Source organism: Bacillus rossius, chromosome 1, assembly GCF_032445375.1.
Source record: "Bacillus rossius redtenbacheri isolate Brsri chromosome 1, Brsri_v3, whole genome shotgun sequence".
NCBI lineage: Eukaryota > Metazoa > Arthropoda > Insecta > Phasmatodea > Bacillidae > Bacillus > Bacillus rossius.
Genome location: NC_086330.1, coordinates 274,683,051 through 274,698,555, shown reverse-complemented (window position 1 = coordinate 274,698,555; position 15,505 = coordinate 274,683,051). Strand labels below are relative to the sequence as shown.

Here is a 15,505-nt window from a genome sequence, read left to right as displayed (position 1 = left end):
TAGAAGTTGTTTCTGATGATTATAACTATTTGGGTATAATTGTAGCAATTTTGATTATTTAATTTTGGTGTTTCTGTACTGTTTATGAGCTTATTACTTATTAAGTATTTAGATAAATTTTTTTTTTAAATTCTGGCAATCAGAAATTTTGAGGGCTGGGTTTCGTTATTCTGAATGTTGCTATTAAGCGATTGATCGCGCACTGTGACATCATTTGGGGAGGGGGTAGGACCAACTGACAAGTGCCGCATGCGGCCATTAGACATTTACTGTCGATATCAGATTTCGATGGCTTAGAGCACGAGTTGGCGAAAACGATACTTTGATACTGGTGAGGACAGTTACCGGTGCAGATGCCGGATAGGGACTGAGATTCGCGAGACGCGTAGATACAAAAACATTTGGTGATGATTGGAACCTGAAGTGACGTGACAGTAAGATATCGTCACCATAGGAATGACCACGGGGGGTAACCAGTTGTGGTCCTAGTGCGCCCGGCTGACTGGGGGGTCGCGTAGTGGCACGTCACTTCGGAGGACTATGCTGGCGAGTGACGTGTGCTGGAAGGGACTCGTTCCGCAGCCGTGATGACCACAAAGATCAGCCGTCAACAAGATCGTTTACTTACTACTACTGCACAGTGAGTGAGGAACCCTGTAGTCTTAATACTAAGTATTCTTCCAGCAGGGAATCCCTGCGCGATGATATCGTGTCGTTGGTGGGAGTGCATCATGGTAGCAGGATGTTGAGTAACTAAATAACTCTTTTGTGACCAGTAACTTTGAGTTAATCAACGCATGCCGATCTTTTGTATCGCATGGAACTACTGACGAGTAGCGATACAGAGATCCTTAAGCACGTTAGGTAAAGACTATAAATATGTTAAAGAAAATTTAATTGGAAACGTAGAATTAATAACATTAAGTTGTTCTCTAGGATGTTATTCCCCTTTAAATGAACTTTTTATATTAAAATTTTGGCTGTTCTAAGTGGTAGTATTCTGGCCGTTAGCAAAATTACAAATCATATAAAAATTAATTTTTCAATTTTAGCGCTCAGTAGTTGCATAAATCTCAGGTCACTTCAAAGTCGGAAGTGTAAATTTGAATCAATTTAATTTGACACATTTTAAAGTAGACAATAGCAAATTATTTATTTCGCATGTTAACTATTTTTAAATTCATGTGGTTTTTACACCACATATGTCCCCAAAATATAAAATATGTTACTTTTAGTGTTGATTAAAAATTATTTTATATATTTAATAATTATTTGGAGTACGAAAGACACGAAAAAGATTAAAATAAGGATATTTTAATGAAAGGATAGAAGAGTTTTCAGAATATGATTTTTCTTATTGTATCTTATTTTTTAATAATTAAGTAAATAATACCAGATATTTTCAGTAATCAGTTTTAAATCATTCTAAATTAAATTCGTCTATCTTAAAAATACAAGTTAATAAGTTGAGCTATTATTCTGTAACAACGTAGAAATAATATACATATATGTAAAGTCAATTATAGATTCTAATAAGAACCATCATATAGTAAGTCATAGACTCCGATTCACGAACTTGGGACACATGAAAAATTTTTGGATTCCAATTAGCAGTGAAACTATTCTCAAAAAGCCTTTCTGCCCAAAGATCCGCACAATGACACTGACATAGATTAACGCTTACGTGGATGTTTCTTCTTCGTCTTGTCGGGAAACACTTTTTGAAACACATATTTGGGCTTCATCTTAGTTTACTTTTATTCAAGAATTAGGTGTATAAGATATCAAACAAATTGTAATTTCTGTTGGCTATAATTGCCATTACATCTTAGTGACCTAGTTCTGTTAAACATCTCGACTAAGAACGCTTTGGCATTACTAACTGACGCGTACTATTTCAAATTTCCTCCTTCCTTCCAGTTAATGCTTCACTATCTATTTCTTTCTTAACTGTGATGGTTGTGTCCTCGTTCTTTTTTAGTTCATCAAAACGACTAGTGAGTGAATTTAACACTCGTTTTGTTTTATTTATCGTTTCACGAGAAAGTTTGGCTCCTCTAGCCTTTAAATATTTTGAATTGGCAGACTGTTTAGCGCAATGTAGGTCACTGCCCAATTACGACATTTTATTGATTGCAAATAGCTCGTAGGAGCTCCTTTCATACTGTTATACGCGTGCAGTAATTTTTTTTTATTTTTTTCCCGACATTAATCTATCCCATTCCCGCTGTGTATCGCAAGATCTGTTTTCGTTGCCAAGTGAGATATTAAATCATTTATACTTATTTGGAAGGCCTACAATTCGTTAATTCTTTGCGCATTCGATACTTCGATCACGTCACGAATTCAAAAATTCGAGGCTTCCAAGTGTTGGTCAATGGCCACCACATACCCTTATACTTAATGTTTTTACACTTTCTGCTTTTTAACCAACTGCCGAGATGAATTTGTGTTTTTCAATATCGTGAGCCTTGAGAACAGTATGAAGTTCGTTTTCAGTTCTCAGAGGGTGATTAATAAGACTGAATTTTGAAATATGATGATTTATTTTTTACACTAATCTAATCAAATTCTTGCCGGTCCTTTTTCTGCAGTAGGTGTCCTTGGCAGACTCATCGATGCACAAGCCATATTGTGTGGACAGTAAATAATTGAATGTATGAGCACATGAGGAAACTCTACAACCACAATGCCAGTATGGAAGCCATTGTCATTTGTAAAAATATGACGTGTGCCTTACTTACGGCCACACAAAGTATACCAATGTATGAGAAAGAATTGAATGAATATATCCTAATTTCTCTGCTAAAACGTCTGCTCACCAAAAAAGATTTAATTATGTATCCACAAAATATAAAATAAATAATTTTCGAGGTAGTTCATGCGAGATGATTTACCTGTTTAACCAAAGACTTGCTAATGAGCAAAACTAACTTTGGCACACCGACAGATCGTGTTATTTCATGGGTTTTATACTTCATGACGGGATGAGAGTCAAAACACTGTGATAGTTTCGGTAATTCAAGCCCTCTTCTAGAAGTGCACAGTACCTTTGCTGGTCTATGCTTTACTACAATAACGAAATCACACCAATGTCAAGCTTTTGTGTTTTAAATTTTATGTTATAAGTAAATAAAATGTTTAATTTACTATTTAAAAATTATAAATCATGTCTATAGCATAGGTCATTGTTCGGAGCAGTAGGTTTACCTTAAGAACTGGAAGGAGAATAGTTTTGTGAACTAGCGAATTTTCAAACCTGTAGTGCATACTAAATATTTATTAAGATAACTGCAATATCTGGTTCCTGAAATGTGATGTGACCGTTTAAGTGATTCAAATACATGTTGGTTCTTAAAAAATGACGTCATTACAAGTTAATCTAAGGAAATGTTACTATTTATTGTATAATTCCAATTACATTGAAACCCAAACACCAAATAAATCATTCTTACATTTAGTGAAAATGTTGACACTTTTTTAATCCAGGGACCATGAGTACGACGCTAGTGTTTGAACGGAAGAAATTTGTTTCAAGGAAAACATACGAAATTACAAGAGCAATACACAAATTGCGAGTAAAGGTTTTAATAACAAACTGCAATTTGGCGAGTGAATCATAACTTAACAGAAAACATAACAACTTGTTACGTGATTTTCTATAATGATTCTGTCAGGTTATAAATTGGTCGAAGTGCCGCAAAAGTAATATTTAAATCCCGGTCGAGAAGAGCACACACGAAGTCGTCGTCAGAATCAATGACCAGCTAGAAAATTTGGTGAATTTTAGAAACGCTTTAATAATGTTAGGGCTTCAATTGAAGCTATGGGCATAAAGATTGGGGGAACTGATGAAAGAAGTCACATTGGTTTGCAGAAGACTGTAATTCGAATATTTTTGGTGAAAATATTTGCAACACATCTTATAGTAACCATCAAGTACATTAGTTTAGCTCATAATGTAATTCTGGCAGTACGAAGCTTTTATCGTATATGTTCTAAAGAGGCCTTTTTGTAAGCATAAAGCATGTTGAATATATCTGCACAGTAGGTCTTGTTGTTTGGAGATGTTTGGCTTGTATGCCTGACATTTGATATGACCTGGTTGAAAGGTATGAACAGTTTCGAAAATGTATGCCTTGTGGTTCGTATAAGCTTGGTATATATGTCTGATATTTTGGTACACTTGGTTGAAATTAATTCCTAGCATCGATTTAGAAGGCCTCCTGATGCCTCCTGATTTGGATACGCTTCGTGTATACATTTGTCGTTGATATTATATTGATCATAAGGGCATTGAATACTGACTCCACTGTATGTGTTGTGATATTGAGTAACATATATATGTATTTGGCTGGGTAGTTGTATAGAATCCTTGTTTGCAGTGAAGATTATTATAAAATAATTTTTTTAGAGACTAAATTGATTTCCCCCTAGAACATAGTTCGAAAAATTACTGAAATCGATTTAATTAATTACATTTATTAATACTTTTTTGATAGTTATTAAAAAATTCGTCTTTGTAGCTAAATAATTACAGAATTTCAATATAGCGGATAATATAGCATTGATGGCTTACTGAAGAATTGTTAATGGGTAATTAAATGTGCTTTGAAGACTTTTTGTCGAGATTTTTTTAATAAGTAAACTTATAATTAAATTATTATTATTTAATCGAACAAGGATCAAACCGGTGATTGCAATCGAGCGATGCATTTTACATATGGATGTGAGAATTTTTTTTTTTTTTGAATTTTTGGAATACTTTTCATATTGCTTAAATAAAATTTCCAGATTTTCAGTTTGATGGCCAATATAGCTTACAAGATGGCGGTGCTCCTAGTAATATATTATAATAAACTATAGTGAATAAAAATTAAACCAATATGGTGACAGCGCACTCTAGCAGATGTGTGTACTACATAACACTAGCGTTCCTAGTAGCAAGTATTCAAAAATTAAATTTGATGGTTTGGTCTCGAACAGGTGACATTATTCCTTTAAATTAAAAAAAAATATATGTGCCTATATGCGTATTATATTTTATCATTCTTTTTTGGGAAATGTCTCGATGGCCGTACATTTAAAGGAGTATTTTTTCCAACTTCGAGTTATTATAGTTCGAATCACAGTATTTATAATGTAATTTGAATTCAAAATAAATTTAATTTGTCGGTAAGAATAGTAACAACATTGGAAGGAAACAGAACATCGACCTTACCTGCATGAGACAGGGCGGAAATATGGCGGAAATTATGTCATCTAAGATGGTGGTGTCCAGAAAAGGATAAAAATATGGTGACTTAAATATCATAATCCAAGATGGCGACCTTCATTGCCTCCTCTATAGACGACTGGTGCGGGCGAAGAAATGCTGTAAACTGAAGGCTCCTGGGTCATAGAGCCAGTATTTATATCGAGGGAGTAGGGAAATCAGAAAATACGGTGGGAATGTCAGCAAGGAGAGGGGTAAGCGAGTGGATGACAATTTCTTGGGAAAAAATAAGTAGTGGGGTTTATTTTTAAAAAAAATTAGAGAAGTGGTTTTTATGGATGGCGGTTGAGGGGGAATATTTTAAAAATAAAAAAAATAATTTCCTAGAAATAATAAATTTTAGGAAAGGAAGTGGTTAGGGTTGAAGGAGAGGAAGAGGAAGTTAGTAAAAATATGCATTGTTATTAGTGGTCGAGGGTCAGTCTGCCAGCAGTCACCATGGCGGAAGGATCGGTCACCATTTTTTTTTTTGCCCTCACCAGGTTTGAACCGATTACTCCGAGATCCATGATGTTAGTGTGTTTTTTGAATAAAATTTCATTAATATTTAATTAATTTATTATTTGCAAATATTAAAATTTTTCCCCATTTTTTTCTGATAATAACACGGATATTTAAGATGGCGGCATTTGCGCAAATGGCAACTATGTCGTCATATTCCAAAATGATGATAGTTCTAAAAAAAAGGCAGAAAACTAAATGCGGAATCCAATATGGCGGATCCAAGATGACGGATCCAAGATGGCCAACTAGTTCAAGGTCAAAGTCAATGTTATCCAAGATGGCGGACATTGGCTCCGCTCCACGCTCTGGCTCCAGTGCTTGAAACGTTAAATATATACTACTCATGGAATTTGAGAACAGAAAATTGAATCGCATATTACACATCTGTCATCCGAGTAATCAAAACTTTTCGCTGTCTGCAGGGCAATCACAACCATTTGGTATTGGGTTAAATTTAATCCCGCTTGTAGCATTTTTGTTTTTGCAATTGCTCTGATTGCTACGTTTGAAAAACATTTACCTATATTTTACATAAAATCTTTCGTAACAGTTAAAAAAATGTATTTATGCTAAAAAAAAATCAAATGAAAATTATAAACCTAGATTATTGATAACGATATTCAAAAATTAATATAAGAATATTGATAATTAATTTTTAAAATAATAGATATATACTTTAAGAATCTGACCCAAATTCTACTTTTGAATCAATTAGAATGATATATTATTCATTAAACCATACGTCAGCTTAGTGAATCGCCAACCGTCCATTCATATGCACTGTAGTAAATATATCATAAAATGAAGTCTTAGCCCAAAACCAAAGCAATAAGCATCATTCCTCAGCAGCCATTAGCAGGATCCAAGTGTAAAGCCAAACTCGTTTGTCATATCAGCTTCTGGCCGCAGAAAAGGAAATGTGTGTTATGCTAAAACACGCTGTAGATTATATGTTCATGTACTAGCCGTGGAACCTTGTGTCATTCAATACTTGATACAAAGGATACTCACCTTTTCTTAAAGTCGTACAAGCAGTGCGCAGACGTCATCACGAACGTATGGGAAATTATGGTTGACGTGCAGCGATGACCGAAGCTTATCAAGTACAGTGACACCTGCAACACACAAGTACATGGGTATGGATGTGTTGGTTCTTTTATGTATTAAGGCAGCTGTGATTCTGGTATTAGTCCTGCAACAAACTTCAAAAACATGTTTTTATCGTGATTGCTTTCTGTATTTTGTATGTCAAATAAGTGTTGGAATTTTTTTAATTATTTACGAACTAAATTGTTATTGTTAACTTTATTTTCACTTTTTTTTGTTTCTGTTGGTGGCTTCAAAAGCGCTTTCAATAAGTTCAAAGAATTTGTAAAGGCAACAAAAAAATTTTTTGGCATTCTTGCAAATACACAACTTTGTGCTTAATTGTGCTAGAGTGCGCCGCCATTTTACCCCGAAATAACGGTTTTGTTTGTTAATTATATTTAGATATAAATTGTCTCACTATTTTCTAAAATATTCTTCAAAAATATTATTTTTCCAAAGAATTTCATTCCAAAATTATGAAAATAAAAGGTAATCTAACAATTCTGAGTAAAAAAAACAGCATAAAACCATCAAAAAGATGTGTTATTTTCCCTGATTCACACACAAAGAAGATAGTAAAAATATGTTCTTAAAGTCTTGAAAATTTTGGAAGTAAGCATGTGTAATAATTTTTATTTTATTTCATTTTATCCTGCCAGCAGGTGGGATGGTACCTCAGATTTCACCACGGTAGAAAGACATGGAGTGACTGGGCAAAACTAGGTGAGCAGAACCATGATATCCGGCCGTTACCTCCCGCAGTGTAGGTGTCAAGGCACAACCCAACACTCAGCCCTGGATCTGCTCCCAACTGATTGCCTTTTGAACCAGCCAGAATAAATATTTTAACACATTGTACATCCTTAAGGTTGTGAAGGTATATTTTAAAAAAATCTTAATTATATGATAATAAATTTTGACAAATGTTTGCAGAATATTATATTGTGGTTATTCATTGATTCTGAACTAATTTCTAGCTTCTGCGTCTAATAGTCTGCATATGATATTTTTAAAAATATACGTATTTAAACCTATTGAATTGCTTCTTTGCTTCTTAAAGTTCTACATTTTCAAATAAAAAGTTGATTCATTGAATTTTCGTAGGGCGTGGGCTTGTCCGATATATATATATATATATATATATATATATATATATATATATATATACACACACACATTCGTGTGTGATTTATGAATTATTTCCACTCTGAGAGAATATTCATTGGGCATAAAGTTCACTCATATTATGACACAGTGTAAAAAATCTCTATATCCGTGAAATTATAATGCAATACATTTTTAAGACCGATCTTCGTAAATTTTAATTTACAACAAATTGGTTTGTTTAATGAGTATTTCCTTTTTTCATAATTTTTCCTTTACATTTGTAATAAAGTTCCTCAAATGCCTTGTTATTTTAAAAGTTTCCCAGTAAGAAACCATTCAACAAAATGTTTATGGTAAGAGTGTTAATGAGATAGTCGGTTATACATTGAAGATATGCATTTTAATTACCTTATTTTATCTTCTTCAGTGAAACTACCAAATTTTTTTAAATATCTTGATGCTATGGGTATAAATTATCGTTACGGTACACACTTTTACTGGTTAGTGTGATACAACTCTAACTGGCTACGGAGGTAGAAAGAAAATGGCCATCCGAAAATCTTCAGTTGGCTTTGTCCTTGTCACAGTGCTACTTCGGCTTGAGACAACGTGGACTGATTAAAATTCGCGGTGGGATATAACTTGTATTTGAGCTGATAACCATTTATACACACAAACGTTACTACATGCATACTTACCAGGTACGGATAGTTTTGTAATATTAATTCCTTTTCATCAGCGGGACTCTCGCCATTAGTACCACCAACAATGATACCTGTTGGTAAAGTGTCAATTAACTACTATACTACTGTCACAGAAAATTTTAGAAATAACTACTTTATCGTTTACTGCTACGTATATTTAAATTTCCTGACATGAGTTAACAGAAACCACCAAGTAAGTGTAGTCATAATCGAGCGTTTATTTAAAATTAATATCTATATTTTTTTTGTTAGTTTTTTGTGTGTTAGTGTTATTTTTTTGATGGTACATTGCCTGGCAGTACTTATGTCAAAATCCTTATACTGGGTTTTATTTTATATTTGGGCCAAATATTTTTTTTATTGACCAAGCAATGTGAGGTAGGCATTTGGTTCAACTTGAATTTAGGACATTTCGACTGTATGTCTGGAAATTTTTTGTTATGTCATCACAATGAAATGCGTGGTTCAAATTTTCTTCAAATTTGTAATGAAGGAATTAAATCTACATAAGTACAAGGAGTTTATACTAATGAATTTCCAGCATTGCGGTCACAATACCCTATTCAGAAATTCGAAAATTTAGTTTGGAAGCTACAGTGGAATTTTGGGATCTCGCGTTTAGCTTTATATACATATTATATCTTTAAACGAGCAATTCTGGTATATATTTAATCTGATTCTCGGAAACGGCTCCAACGATTTTCATGAAATTTAGTATGCATGGTGTTTCGGGGGCGATAAATCGATCTAGCTAGGATTCATTTTCAGAAAATGTTTTATCCGTGTTTTCAATTATAGATATAAGATTCAGATTATATACATATATATATATATATATATATATAAAAAATCTGAATCTTGGAAACGGCTCCAAACGATTTTCATGAAATTGAGTATGCAGGGGTTTCGGGGGCGATAAATCGATCTAAATAGGATTCATTTTTAGAAAGTGAAGATTTATTTCAAGAAAACCTTCATGAAAATAATCAGGATTCCACTCGTCCCACACGTGCTGCTAAATTAAGATGCTTGCAAAACTTGACTAACATTATACGAGCTGAAAGGTTTTATGATTTGGATGTTTCACGAGAGCGTGCGTCACGTGTGGCCGCTGAAAACAATATTATTCATATTTCATTATTTCATCAGTATGTAATACATATTAAAATATAATTTCTAAACAACACAATTTACCAAAAAAAATGGGTAATCCAAGTTATATATATATATTTATTTATTTATTTATTTATTTATTTATATGTTATCATTGATGCTGTCCGTTAGTATACAAATGAATAGGTACTCACGCTGAAAGTTATTACATCATTACGTTTGTAATAGCTGCATTTATAACTGCTCGAAGACGAGTGTTCATATTTATATTATAATGTATGCACTGTTCAGTTTTCAATCACTAAACAAAACGTTTGAATAGAGACCTCCAAAATTATTGTTATTTTCTGGTACTAGGGCTACAGGGAGATCAAACGTCTATTGTCAATGGGCTGCTGTAACTTTTAACTTGCATACGGATTTCAATTGGTAACTATTGACTTGACTTTAGAGCATTTTAAACTTACCTATGTTCCAATGAGAAAATAGTTCAGGTTTGTAATGGTTTGTATTCTAGCCTCTCTCCAAACAATGACGCTAATTTAACGGGTCTCTACATTACTACTGCAAAAAAAATTGAGGATTTTGTTGTTGACTACAGTGTTAAGTTTACTTACTCGAAAGCGCGCACGAAATCATCAGGAAAACCAGGAAGTTATTCATTATGACACAATTTGCGGAAATAAAACCACTTTAAGAAAATCGTTTCTGAGCATTTTAATGTTTATATGAGCAACAATAATGTTTCTGCCCCTGATGATCGCTAAGTGATTTCTGTTACTGTGTTAGAAAACACGTTAATACGGGAATCCACTGACACCCGATCATACCCGAACATATCTGAAATGTGCCTCTCGCTCGTGTTACTTTGCAGCTGTAAAAAAATCAACATTTTGGGAGATTCATACAATGCCGTCGTTTTTGAGTGTTTAATTTGTTTCAGAACTTACCTTCCTATTCTCGCGGGAAAATTTTAAGAATGTTAACATATTAGTATTTTAATAATTAACAACCACACATTATAACCAATGACCTAGGACGGTGAGATGGTTTTATGGACAGGTTTATCGTAAGCAAATTTTTTACAAAGAGGAGAACCGTGTATTCGCTAAAGAGAATTTTAACATAAATCTGGAGGGGAATGGGTCAACAGTAGGAAGCAGTTTTCGAGTAGGCAAATTATCTACACAAACAGCACTGTTTTTCACGCGGATCGCTGCTTTAGGGATATCTTTAGATGTTACCTGTTTGAAAGTTTATATGGTATTCAGAATGCGTAGATTTCCTTCGGATATTTGATAGTGTAGTTAACTTTGCATAATTTTTCAATAAGATTTGTATTATTTAGGAATTGCAAGTTAAGGTCGTCAGTATTTATATCTATCAAGTGCCCCCAACATTCGTAGATTTCTCCAGAGCTCAACAGGTGAGTAAGTGAGAGAGCTAAGTGAAAGTGCATGAGTGAACTTGGCTTTGTGGACCTCTTAAGTGCACCTATTTCTTATAAGACGATATGTTTATTGGTATTCATCCGCTAAGTTATTCTTATTCGTTAAAGATACTTTGTGCTGACTGTGCGTGGCATCTCTCCGTGGCCCGAGCGTGAGGGAAGCTCGTCTCGTCCAGGGGGAAGAAGGTTGAATCACTCGCCGCGTTTCAAGAGAGGGGCGTGTTCACTTAGGAAGTCACCTAAGGTATTGCAGACAAACTGGACTTTACCATCAATAGAATCGAGCCCATTTAAACCTTCTCACGGGATATCCTGTCCATCAGTAACTAGTGAAGCTTTATCAGTATTCTTAAACTCTCTGTAAGTGGTAATTTATTATCACGAATAGATTGTGTCAATTTAATTAAGTCACGACTAGAAAGTCCCGTTGCCGGAAGTTGGTCAAGACATACTACTTTATCATATTTAGAGGTGATGATTATATCTAAGCAGGTATGTGACGTGGCCGTGTGCGTCTATATCTAAGAGGACGACTATGCATATTGCAGGAGTTAACCATGTTTTGTAACTTATTAACTTTAGTGTAGTTTAGTAACATAAAAGTTTTAAACATCACTCATGAAAACTGTGTGTCTGTAATTGATACAGTCATTCACGAAATTTGTTTCAAAATCACTGATCTCAGCTAAATTAGGAGGTTTATACACTACTACCAGAAGATATTTACTTTTTTCTTACAGTTATATCTAAAGTAAATATATATATTTTTTTAATATTTGCAAGATGAAGTTAATATATTAGCGTTTAAATAGTTCCGGACGTAAATTGCTATGCCAAAACCTCTTTTTCTTTCACGAAAATTTCGAAATAACATGAACCACGAAGTGAAAACATTGACAAAGGAGGGACGAGTTTAACCATATCACAGATATAAGAATAGGATGGAGGCTTTGCCCACGAAATGTGGGCCGGTAGAGACTGAACATTGGCATGAGCCAGCTCTAAACATCTATGGCAGGGGCTGGACTTCCCGGAGTGAACAGCCTGTTAGGAGGGTTGGGTTTCAGGAATTAGCGACGAGCTGTGGGAGGTTCATTGACCAAGGTCAGGTTGCATAGTTCCTTGAAATACTCTGTTACTTGGTTCAGGGCAGATCACCCCTGAGTATTATTACCCATGCTTAAAAATGTTTTTTAAAGCAGAAAATTTCGAAAGCAATTTCCGAATTACTCCCCAAGACTTCAGCCCGGCAGCATGTGGTACAGACCACAATTTCACTCGCGCACACATGCATACCAATATTATTAACCCTTAATTTAATTGAAAACTAAATAACTTTACCTAACTAAAAATATGCATTTGTTAAGGGTTACAGAGTACTGTTCAAAACGTTTGTGATCAAATAATAAACGAAAGATAAAGTAACGCATTATTAACACTGAAATAAAATTAAAGCATAACTCCCAACTAAACATTAGAACCGTTTTTCGTTACTCCCTCAGAGAAGAGACATTTTCCTTGAAAGACGACAATTTTTCCGCCGACAGTCCAAGACTGCTTCGCGCCGAACTTCTCTTTTGCCACCTCTCGTTTGTTAAAGACTCAGTGATCACAAACGGAATACCTTGAAGTATTCTTGGCAGGGAATATTTTCAGCCTGTTTTTATAGTTGACAATTTTTCTAATTATAGGACGTGAACCGTCTCGCACAACATCAGAAACCGAACGTTTTGGTTTCCCGATTCTGTGACACCTTTCAATGTCAGACTGACTTAATTCCAACTGCAAAGTGTCTCCTATTACACGCATTGAATCTTGCACTATGTCCTCACCTGGTTTCTCAGGAGAACAATCGACCAACAGGCAGTTTCTCCAATATAACAAAACAGGGAAGCATATCTGCAGGATTCGCAGAAATTCTCATCCCTAAGGTGTGAGGGCGCCCGGTCAGTCCGAGAGTTTTGCGCGTGAGCAAATATCGTAATAAGACAGTATGGGAAGCTTTGGCGAAGCGCGAGACAGTTTATTGCATTGCTTTCAAGCTATTTTCCATTCCGCGGCGCTAGATGGCTCTACTGTAACTAGGATCACGCACTTTAAACATACGTTGTACCAAAACGTAGATACACTCAACGCCGCCAGGTTCGCTGACATCACTTGTCTCGAGTATTTCTTACAAGTTTCCCATATTGTTCCCATAAAAATATTTGGCGTGGGGTTAACTGTCACATGTCATATCTGGATAGGATGCTTGTATGTTTTTAAGTTCACAGATGTTGGCCTAAATGCAGGCAATCATACGAAAACTATAATATACTAGCTAATAACCCACGGCTTCGCTCGCGCAATTTCTGAGTATTGCTGAAATCTTACAATGAAAAAAAGTTCCAAATATTTTTACTGAATAAATAGATACAATACATTTTTAGGTTCCGAAATTATTTTTACAGTCCTTAACTATTTTAGAGTTAAATTTTTTCAAGAAGTTTGTAAAAAGTTGTTTTTAATTTTTAGTATAGATTATTTATATGATGTTAAAAATTTATTGCTAGAGTGTTCGAATATATTTTACTTTGACGAAATCACACTTCTCTCCTTTAATTTAATGATGTAGACTATTAAAAATATATATTAAAAATTAAAAGGTTTATGCCATTTATTACTCTGAAACTTTTTATTTATTAAGGTTAGAGCTATTCTTAAAATAATTTAACAATTTCACTTTATTACAAATAACTTCCAATATTAAAGGAAATTTGATACAATCACATCTTTATTTTTAATGTAAAGTACATATCTCAAATTTCTTATCAAATCTTTTAGTATATTCTTAGTTTGCTTAGTATTACTATAACAAAATCCCCTAATTTCTTACCCCTCGGCTATTTTCCAATAGTGACGACAGTGTTAAAATTGAGACTTAAGTACATATGACAATTTTTGCTACTCAGACAGGAACCAAACAAATTCTTCTTTTATTCTTTTAACCACAGATATGAATTCAAAAATAAATATAATAAACTGATATTTATTTTGAGCTAGAATTATTCTTACCAACACCGTAACCTTTATTTCAATATTTTTAGAATAAAAACCATCCGGTTACAAATAAAAATATGATATTTCTAAGAATATTCAATAAGAGAAGGTAGCTAAATGTACATTTATTTATCATTTCCTATATCATAAATTATGTTTTATTTCATAAGATTATATTTTAATGTTAACGAAAAATTTAAGAATAGTTTACATTTTAGTACAACAATTAAACGGTATTTTTAGTTTTTCAAAATATAATTTTATTTTTTAAATTTTAATTAATATTGACTTTTTTTTATTTCCTCCTAATTTAAGCATTTTTGGGGCTTAAACCCTGAGGAGAACGGGCGGTGGAGGTTGAGGACCTCGAATGGCTCGGGACACTCCATCTCGAAAGAGAACAGATATTCGACATTTCTGAAATTTTTGAAATTTTGGGGATTAGTCCCCAGAGGGGAGGGTACATTTTGAGGATCCTGAATTTCTGGGAAACACTAAAAATTGAAAGAGAATGATTTTTGAAATGTTCTTAATTTTGAGGCTTTGACCCCTGAGGGGGGTGGGGGATGTTGAGGACCCCGAATGGCTCGTAAACACTCCAAATTTAAAGAGAATAGATTTTCGAAATTTTGGGAAATTTTTGAATTATTGGGTGTATGACCCCTTGTGCGGGGAGGGTAGTTTGAGGACCCCGAATGGCTCGGAAACACTCTTAATAGTAAAAAAAACTATACTTAACTTTGAGAAATTTTTTAAATTTTTCGAAATTTTGGGGGTTTTCATTTTCCACCACCCCCCCCCCCCCCCCTCCGTCAAATTTAATGGGTAATTAGACTTTGGGTAAAAGTTCCACCATTCCCCGGACACTTTAGTCCGTAATGACTTAACTTTAATACAATTTCCTCCAATTTTTCGAAAATTTGGGGTTTTCACTTTTGAGAAAAGGGGGGGGGGGGGGGTTAGGATTCAGGACCTCGAATGTTTCGAAACACTCCATCTCTAAAGAATATATATTTGAAATTCCTGAAATTTTCACAATTTTGGGGCTTTGTTCCTATTGGAGGGCGGGGGGTTTGAGGACCCTGAATGGTTCGAAAACACTTAAAATCGAAAGGGAAAGATTTTAAAAATTTTTAAACTTTCGAAATTTTGGGGCTTTGATCTGTTAAGGGGGGGGGGGGCAATGTTGAGGACCCCGAATGGCTCGGAAACACTCCAAATCGA

The 15,505-nt window shown here is 34.3% G+C and overlaps 1 protein-coding gene across 1 annotated transcript in view; it reads right to left on the bottom strand.

The window, feature by feature from the left end:
* The window catches only part of LOC134527440 (trypsin-like), an 84,012-nt gene extending 73,501 nt beyond the window's left edge, over positions 1-10,511 (bottom strand). The window contains exons 1-3 of the mRNA XM_063360127.1: positions 10,410-10,511; positions 8,674-8,750; positions 6,791-6,894 (exon numbers count right to left, since the gene is read on the bottom strand). Coding sequence (XP_063216197.1) covers positions 6,791-6,894; positions 8,674-8,750; positions 10,410-10,455 — 227 coding nt within the window. The 5' untranslated portion in view covers positions 10,456-10,511. The remainder of the gene's footprint in view (positions 1-6,790; positions 6,895-8,673; positions 8,751-10,409) is intronic.
* Positions 10,512-15,505: the final 4,994 nt, after the last annotated feature.